We start from the raw sequence: 9,311 nt of genomic DNA, 5'->3' as shown, positions 1-9,311 counted from the left end.
AATATATATTTAATAATATGGTAGCACCACGAGGCGCTGAATAGGACAAATATTAAAAAATCAGAGCTAGCAATAGTCTCTGCAATATTGCACCCACTGGGTACCCTTCTTCATGAAATCCTAGCCCAGGTTTCATCTGCCCTTGATTTACTTAAAGTATAAACCTCATGAGACAGTCTTCAACACGCTTATCCACCCCCAGTGCTCTGCCCTCTGAGTGCTACCACGATACAGCGCTCAGAATTACAGCGGTGCTGCCTTCGGCACACGTCCGTGCCGTGGGCAGCTGATCTCCGAGGGGATGCGCTCATCGCTCTTCCAGCGGCTGACACGCAAACCTGGCAGCACGCACGTGATGACGACGACTCCAGCCTCTTTGCAGACTCATTGACATGCAGCAGAAACCCCAGATACCATATGGAGCGTGGAGGCAGATGGATGGACATATGTATAATCCGTGTGCATCTCTGCTGATGTCAACGTCCCGGCGCAGACATTAACACTCAAGTATATGGTTTGCATTTGGGGCGCGAGGGAATTTTTCTCCCATAAAATAAGTAAAATACGTTCTGAGCACCTTGGGAGGAAGCCATTCTAATGCTTTTATTCTTTCCAAAGGAAAATGATTCCATATTCAGGGCACTGTGCAAACAATTAATTAGCCTAATGAAAATGAAAGGTCTAATTGCTCAGTATTATTATGATCATTGGCAGCCAGGCGTGACCAAAGAATAGGCACTGTCTTAGCAGTGATGAAGTGCAACTTTCCAGCTTTTGAGGCTTTTTGGATATTTGAACATCTAGCAAAACAGATTTTTTTTTTTTTGAGTGATGCTGTAATTCTCTCTTCCACATGCAAAAAAGCTGGCAGTATTTGGAGACATCTGAATGAGCTGCTATACAATTAAAAAAAAATGAAGAGGAGAGAGACCCAGCTGGTGTGAAATGACCTGGCTGAATGGAAGTCGATAAAGCTATAACTTGCCCGAGTTGAATGACATGATGGTGTCTCCACTGCATATCTCTGGCAGGAGACCTGACTCACAAGACGAGAGTGCTGCAACATTAAGAAAGAGTGTTTGTATTTTTTAAGGAGCACACGTAAAATTAAAATACAATCATCCTTAATGGAGCTCCCTTTTCAATGATCTGTTGGTACAAATGGAAAAGCGCTTTAAATTCATGCAGATGTATTTGTTCACTGTGGATAAGATCATGAAGCATCATGATAGGATCATAAGCACAAGCCTTATGAGGAGCGGCTGAGGGAACCGGGGTTGTTCAGTCTGGAAAAAAGGAGGCTCAGGGGAGACCTTATCGCTCTCTACAACTACCTGAAAGGAGGCTGTAGTGAGGTGGGTGTCAGTCTCTTCTCCCAAGGAATAAGTGATAATACAAGTCCTCAAGTTGTGCCAGGGGACGTTTAGACTGGATGTTAGGAAACATTTCTTCACCAGAAGGGTTGTCAAGCATTGGAACAGGCTGCCCAGGGAAGTGGTTGAGTCACCATCCCTGGAGGTATTTAAAAGGCGTGCAGATGTGGTCCTTAGGGACGCGGCTTAGTGGTGGACTTGGCAGTGCTATGTCAATGGTTGGACCTGATGATCTTAAAGGTCTTTTCCAACCTAAACAATTCTATGAAGAGTCAGGTTACAGGAGCTTTAAGAAAACAAACCATAAGAAATGCACATCTTGTAACATGGAGACAGAGAGCAGATGCTGACTGAACATTGACCTAGCCCGAGGAGTATGGGTCCAATAACTCTCCTTTAAGCAGCTGATTCTCATGGGAAAATCACAGAATCACAGAATCACTAAGGTTGGAAAGGACCTTCAAGATCATCAAGTCCAACCATTAATCCAGCGCCATTGTGTACCCTAAACAATGTCCTGAGAGCGATAAGGTCTCCCCTCAGCCTCCTCTTCTCCAGACTGAACAACCCCAGTTCCCTCAGCCGCTCCCCATAAGACTTGTGCTCCAGATCCCTCACCAGCTTCGTTGCCCTTCTCTGGACACGCTCCAGCACCTCAACGTCCTTCTTGTAGTGAGGGGCCCAAAACTGAACACAGGATTCGAGGTGTGGCCTCACCAGTGCCGAGTACAGGGGCACGATCACTGCCCTAAATGCCCAAGATCCAGCTTTAATTCTATTATCTGCCTTGTGCAGAGACTGGCAGCCAGAAACTATTCTTTAAAAACAACATGGGTGAAGTCTGCAAAAGTGAAATTGAGGAGAAAGCAGGGCCCTTCCTGAAACCATTTCAGGTCTGTAAACATTTGTTTCTGCAGCTGGTAACAATTATTAGAGATGCTGCTGGGGATTTTGAGACATAAAAAAATAACAGACCCAAAGATGTCATAGCAGGAACGGTCTATCCCAGCAACCTTTGTCAGGCTGGCTAACAATATTCTGCTTAGTTGAATACAGCTGCTATTTAACAGCAGCTACTCATCATCCCTTACTGATAAAAAAGAAAACTCTAACAAAAAGAAGCTTTTGGTTTTAATTTATTTTGCAAATCTACCAATTCATTTTATGAAAGTATGAAATCCTATGTGGTTACATTAATCAGTTACATTACAATCCAGGTAATACAAACTACAAAGTTAGTTTTAGGTACGCTTGGATAACAAGTAGATTTTACATTATTAAAAAAAAAGTCACAAAGAGGAGATAAAATAGCCTTGTGATTGTCAAATAATTTAGTTTAAAGCAAGGAAACCACTGTAGACTCTCCTTGTCCTACAGAAAGTTAAGAGAGAAACACTGATGGTTACATAATCTTTCAATGTTAACGTTCAATTAGATGCATCAAACAAATTGAAGTGCACACATCTACTCCGGATAACAAGAACAGTTCACAAGTTGTTTGGAAACCAGTGTCAGGTTTCATCCTCTGGAAATTACATTTACCGTATAACATCACCATCATCCTTGCTTTCAGATGCATAAAAATCCTGTAAGATCATTTGTAAAATACATTAGAGCTTCAAATTTGCTCTAATTGAATTCAGTGGGAGTAGGTTCAGTTCCTACATTTAATAAGTACTCCTGATTTACTGAAATCCTTACAAAACAGCCTCCTTCCCAGGAATGAAATTTAGTGAGCAAAATACTGTAATAATTCATGAAAACTTTTAGCTTTACTATCCAGCAACTGACACTGCAACTGCATTTCTGAGGACCTTTATGCATGACTATTCTTTCCTCTCTACCAGCAAAAGGACACACAGTCACCAAGTAACTGTGCTTAGTAAGAACTCGGTGATATGTAAATAAAGTATAAAAAAAAAAACAAAACAAAGAACAGATTGACTTAATCTAGAAATGGCTCTCCTGACACCCATCTGACACACCTCTAGTGTCATTCTTCTGCCTGTAAGCTGCCACTTCTGATGAGACATCTGTCAATCATGATTGCATAACTGCTTCTTAGGAAGCACTTAAATGGAGCTTTGATTTTGTAGCTGCAGCTCTACATTGTGTATTTAGTTAGGGGCAAGATGCTACTGCTGCGTATAATGCAACAGTTTCACAGAAGCAAGGAGAGCTGTTTATGGTGAAAAAAGGAAGGTGCATGTACAAACCTGATGGCCTGTGGCACAAAGGAGATTAAGCCAGATCATTTTCTCTCGTAGCCTTCACCTCTTCCAACCAGGACATCCAATGGTGCAAACCCCCAAATCTCCACTCATGCACGTGCAACAAACCCGCAGAGCTCATTGTAGTACAGAAGTGAAGGCAGCAGCATCTTAGCAGGGCTTCTAAGAGAGCTAGGCATTTACCCACAGGAGTATCTTTTAACACTGATCACCTCAAAAAACTTAAAGAAACCAGACAGGTTACACAAAACTATACAAACTTTTCACCTGGACATAAAGTGCCATCGAACTGTGGAAGCAAAAAAGAAGTCACTGTTGAGGGCCGTAGCTGTATGTGTCTACAGAAGGCTTTGTTCCCCTGAAGCAGATAAATTTTGCTACAGTCTTGGAAATGGTACCAAGCTGGTGGGAACACTACTATAGCCATGGCTAGTAATTTTCTTCCTTCCTGAGAAACCCCACTCTTACCTGACACACCAAAGCCATCTAGGCTGCATTTACTGGTGGCTGACTGTACAACTTTCCCCAGAAGGCAATTTGAAATGGTAATAGATGCTTCAGTTTCTCATTCTCTGATATGATACGGTAAATATAAGTTGTTCAAATCCTTTCTTACGAGTATGCCTTACAACAGACGGCCCCACCCTTTTATTACCACTGTGCCTGCTTGTTTTCCATCTCTACTCATGTAAATGTAATGTCAAATCCTCTTAAGAATCCTGAGCAGGCATCCAGAATCACTTGTTCAACTGACATTTCTGTAATAATAAGGAAAGAAAAAGAGTTGTGGGAAATTAAATGGTGCTCCTGTTGCCAAGTTGTTAAAATTATATGGCAATAGGCTTCCAGTAGTTGTAAGAAATTAATTTGTGGAGTGCTTACAAGCCTTACATCTACTAAATCTCAACAGGATATAAAATGCTATTTAAATGATACAACTTACAAATGTTAAGGAGAAAGAAAATCAGCACCAAAGAGTGAAAGAAGAAACTAGATTCTCGTGTGCACCAATTCCTCGTGGCTGGATCTCTACAGCTGAGGAAGCCATGTGGGAGATCCTCGTTGAGGTACTTAATGTTCTGTATGTATGTCAGCACCTGCAGCTCTCCCTGCTGCCACCCCTCTTCAGCGGATGCGACAGGGCACGTTCAGTGAGTTACTCCACTCCTGTAAACAGTGGCTGGCAAACAGCTTGGCCAACCCCAATAACCACTCCCTCTTCCACTGCTTTCTGAAAGTACTAGCCAGATCAAAGTGAGTGTCACTACTCTTTACCTCCTTTACTATAATGTTGTTCAGAAAGAAGGGCCTGAGACACCTGATCTGCAGATGAATTCATTTTTAAATTTATGCCACTGTGTGATTACTGTCATTCTTTTCTCACAACAATGTCAAATACAATGCAAAACTTTGGATTTTCTATAGTGAGTGAAAAGAGCAAAGTCAAAAGACAGTGCCGGCAGTGCTGTTACTGGTCCATTCTGTAAGAGAACCAGGGTAAGGCGCTTTGGCAATCAGCACCAAGTTTAGTCGAGAAAAGAGCAAAGTCAAATTTGCTCTCCGTAACAACAATTTGCTCTCCGTACACTGGAGTATGCACAAGTTTTCTGCAGATGCAAGGAAAACTGAGACCCTCCGGTTGTATTCTAAGCTGCTTTGAAACTACAACAATTCGTTTAATCCAGCAGCAGATCCTGGTACTTTTTTTCCTAAGTACAGTACGTTTTGACAGCAACATAGAAGCACACGACACAAAACAGATTTGTTCAAGCTCACCATGGTTGTGATGGGCTACACGCACCAAGAGGCAATTCAAAAAGAGCACACAACTCAATCAATCAGGACAACACTGACTCAGAGGAATTCTGGCTCCACTTTGTGAAGGAAGAAAGAAAGCGTTCACAAAGGAAAAGATCTTATTGCAAGTTGTACCGCTCAGCTTGGCCACTTCTAATACAGATCGGAAGTATCAGGAGCTACCAAGGAGACAAGGACAAAGAATTCCTATTTTGTAAATATTTTAAGTGTAGCAAGCTTGCTTTAAAAAGAAAAGCCACTGCACAATATTCCAAATGGCCTTCTCCAACAGACTTGAAATAGTTAGGTCAACACTGACAGAAAATACAGATTTCGGTAGCAGTTCTGGCACTTTGCAATTTGGAAAACTCTTGTGCGTATGGGATTGAGGCAGCTTGTTTGCAGACTCCTTTCTCGCAGTATCCTAGGGTCACCTCTGCTTCTTTCACAACAGCATATGGCTGGACTCAGCAGGTGCCTTCCTCAGAAGGCGCAAACTGGCAGCTGTCGTGAGAAAGCGTGTCGATGCTCTGCACTTCTGACTGTGGGTGAATGGACACCTGAACGGCTATCTCTTGACCTTGCTCATTCATGGACCCATCGTCTGAATCCCCGGCTGGTGAATCGCTGCGCTTGATCTCTGGGTTGACGGGGTATATCGCAGCTTGGGTACCGCAGGCTTGGGTCTGCTTTTCCTCCTCACCAACTTCGTCAGGATCATCAACTCGCACAGCCTCAAAGATCTCCTCCATGAACGCTCTGCAGTTAAGGATCAGAGGTGGAAGGGGAATGCTTCTGGCAAGCTCTTCAATGTACCGAGCAAACTCCATGGTCTTAAACTGAGTGACTTTAGCCAACTCTAGTGTTTTGGCAGATGTAATAATAGGGATACGCTTGGCTATCTCAAAAGCCTTCTGAAGCTTCTCAGCGCCTTCCGTCCTGAAGAACTCATTGATAGCCTTCTCTGTTTTGCGGAGGTGACTGCTCATCATGCACAGACGGGTTATGTTTAAAATGAGGGTGATAGCAAAGGCAATGAGGCACACAATCATGTAGTAGATACTCATGTCTCCTGAGGTGAAGATGACTCTCAGGGTGACTGTGTAATATAAGGTGTCGTTATGATTAACAGCTGCACACGTGTATCGCCCCCGGTCAGCAAAGTTGACCTTTGTGATGTTAAGGGAATTATCAGCAATCCTCCACCGGCCACCTGGAGATTCAGAAAAAATAAGCTGAGCTAATGAAACAAAAATCACTAGGTAAACTAGACATGTGCTGTTTGCTCCATCAACAGGGGACAGAACTTGGAAGTAAGCAGTCCATTTCTAGCATAATACAAACCGTACACCAAGGATTGAAATTTCCTTTTCATGCTTGTGATACAGAAAGCCATAACCCAGTTACCAATCATACTGCTTACTGGCAAATTATTCTGCACGCTTGCTACTCTGTTTCTTCTCCTTTCTCTCATCTGCACTTTCTTGTGTGCTTTTGGACTGCTGGCTCTTTCTGACAGGGAACCTAATTCTTAACTAGTGCTTCTCACCCACTGTGTTGAAAGGCTGTCCTCTATAAAGTCTAATTTTCCATACTTTGGAGTCAAAAGTCAAGTGACCCATGAAAAAGATCAGAGTCTGTAAATGGCTCTGCTGGCAAAAAACCCAGCATTTTCTTGAGACACAGTTTTTTGCTGAGCATGCAGTGCTGATATACAAAATCCATGTAAAAAAAAAAATCAATAAAAGAAGCTAGCTTTATACAGTAAATTCTATGCATTTATAACTTAGGGGGAAAACTGTTTTCATAACTCATTCTTCTAATTACTCTACTTTGAACCAATCTCCAGATGGCATTATAACTACAAAGAGGTTACTGAATACTTAAGGCAGAAAGATGGCCTCTGTGAAGATCCTATCAATTAGCTCAATGACCTTCATTAATACTAATAGAGAAAACCACATGCATCTCCGAAAGACATTATTTTTTGAAAATTAAAAACTACAGGGACAGAACTATAAGAGCCAATGTACAAAATGGTTAAAAAGCACATATTTCATCATTGGACATTACAAATCGTGTTAGTTTCCACAGTCTCACTGGTGCGTAAACCAGAAAATAAATGTGCTGAGTTACCCCATGCTTTAAAACATCCTGTAACAAAATTAAAGCACTGATTGCCAGCTGGAGAACATCACAAGTTGTGGAGAATTGTGTTTAATTCACGTGTTTGAAAAAATGTAAGATACACCAGAGCAATAATAAATAAAAAGATCATTTAATATCTGGTAGGATGCAGATTAATTTCTTCAGTATTGAATACCGTGATGCCTCTTGAACGAAATGATTCTGTGGGGCACCAGAGCAGGATGGATGGGCTAGGACAGAAGAACTCAGGTATAATTCACATGCCACATGCCAAAGGGCAAAGGGCTTTGTCTTGCTTTCTCCTTATCTCCTGACTGTAAAAATGGGAGGACAGGAAGAGAAAATGATAATAAAGTCCCAGAGGTTTTCAGATACTGTATCAAAGGGGAATACTGAAGGATAGAAAACAGCAGGAAAGCTCACCTTCATCTTTCTGTTCAAGCAGGTGTCCTCTGGAGTTATACCAACGAATATATTCATACTGGCTGATGTTCAGTTTGCATTCAATTAAAATACTGGTCCCCTCTTTGGCTATGATATCATGGTGTGCTGGAGAACTTACTAAAGCTTGAGACACTGTATGAAGTGATGCATTGAAAGACTCAAAAGCTACATTTTCCAGTGTAAATCCAATTGAAAGATCAGCACTAACAGTCAAAATTAACAGGCAATAGCTGAGCTTCATGGAAAGCTAGAGAAAATTCTTTTTTCATTTAATTTGGAGAAATGAGGTCATATGATATTAAGATGTCTGTATTGCTCTGAGATAGGAAAGGAGGGTCTTGATTTGTTCAGTGATAGAAAATGTCTTGGATCCAAATGCACTTTAAAGATCATCAATACCAGAAGTGGAAACTGGAAATCCAACTGGAAAAAAACAAAAAGAATTAAGTTTATTAATGGTAGCAAGCTTACGGCATATTCAAATTTCATTTCCAGTAAACAGATTTCGATTAGCGTAATACAAACTGTCAGCTGAGAGGTTCCAAATCAGAGCTTTGCTCAGAACACAGTAATGAACGGAGAGTAAGAAGGCATTAGCACAACCTTCAGTTCTCTAAACGTTCTTCTTCCCATCCAAATAAATAATCTCAGGAACAATAATCATTAAGGGGTAAAATATTTTTTAAAAAGAACAAATTGTTCAGACTACTCGAAATGCATAACTATCTTTAGGCTCAGGAAGTGGATTCTGCATTTGTTAACAGACAAAAAGTGCTTTCTTAATAGAGGAAGAAAAGCAAGGAAGAGGATATAATTCCTGCCTCCCTCCCCACCAATATCAAAGTGCTTTTAAGCCCTGGTTTTCTAAAGCCAGTCTTTCATTTAGCATCTGGAGAAAAAACAAAGCACACACACATCTGTTTTTTAGCATTTATACATCTACTTACTTGAATTTAGAGGCACAATCAGTGTTAGATGCCTAAATACTACATAATATGCTTATAATTTCTTCTATCGGGAAAACTCTCTTGGCAGTTACCTACAGCCACAGAGAGGAAGTCCTTTTTTTTGAACTTCAGGACACTGATGTCTAAACATACTTCCTTTTTTGCAATGTCTCTTGCTTCTGCTGCTGTATTTTCTAACTTGGCCTCTTTTTTTTCTTGTTTGTTTTACAATAAGCTCCTGTTGAAAATCTTTTACTTTATGCTGTTACATGTCAGTGGTTGTGTCTTGTTTATCATCTTCTCTACCCAAATGCTGCCCCATATTGCACAGCAATTTGAGAAATTGTTTTGTCTAGGGACAGAATATACAC

The 9,311-nt window shown here is 41.2% G+C and overlaps 1 protein-coding gene across 1 annotated transcript; it reads right to left on the bottom strand.

Annotated features, from left to right (window-relative positions):
* Nucleotides 1-5,447: 5,447 nt before the first annotated feature.
* On the bottom strand, nt 5,448-8,418 carry MFAP3 (microfibrillar-associated protein 3). The gene is made up of 2 exons (XM_010294054.1): nt 7,973-8,418; nt 5,448-6,614 (listed from the first exon to the last, which is right to left on the bottom strand). The coding sequence occupies exons 1-2, from the start codon at nt 8,232-8,234 to the stop codon at nt 5,869-5,871; spliced, it is 1,008 nt and encodes a 335-aa protein (XP_010292356.1). The 5' UTR covers nt 8,235-8,418; the 3' UTR covers nt 5,448-5,868.
* Between the last annotated feature and the right edge of the window lie 893 nt (nt 8,419-9,311).

Source organism: Phaethon lepturus, unplaced genomic scaffold (assembly GCF_000687285.1).
Source record: "Phaethon lepturus isolate BGI_N335 unplaced genomic scaffold, ASM68728v1 scaffold19169, whole genome shotgun sequence".
NCBI classification, from domain to species: Eukaryota; Metazoa; Chordata; class Aves; order Phaethontiformes; family Phaethontidae; genus Phaethon; species Phaethon lepturus.
The sequence above is the reverse complement of the archived record's forward strand: the minus strand, read 5'-3'. Positions and strand labels throughout refer to the sequence as shown.

Excerpts from the sequence above, each read along its gene's own strand:
- MFAP3 (XM_010294054.1), bottom strand. The coding sequence starts at position 8,234 with ATGAAGCTCAGCTATTGCCTGTTAATTTTGACTGTTAGTGCTGATCTT. Across the intron at positions 6,615-7,972 it reads GCTTGAACAGAAAGATGAAG|GTGGCCGGTGGAGGATTGCT; the intron begins GTGAGCTTTCCT and ends CTGAATCTCCAG.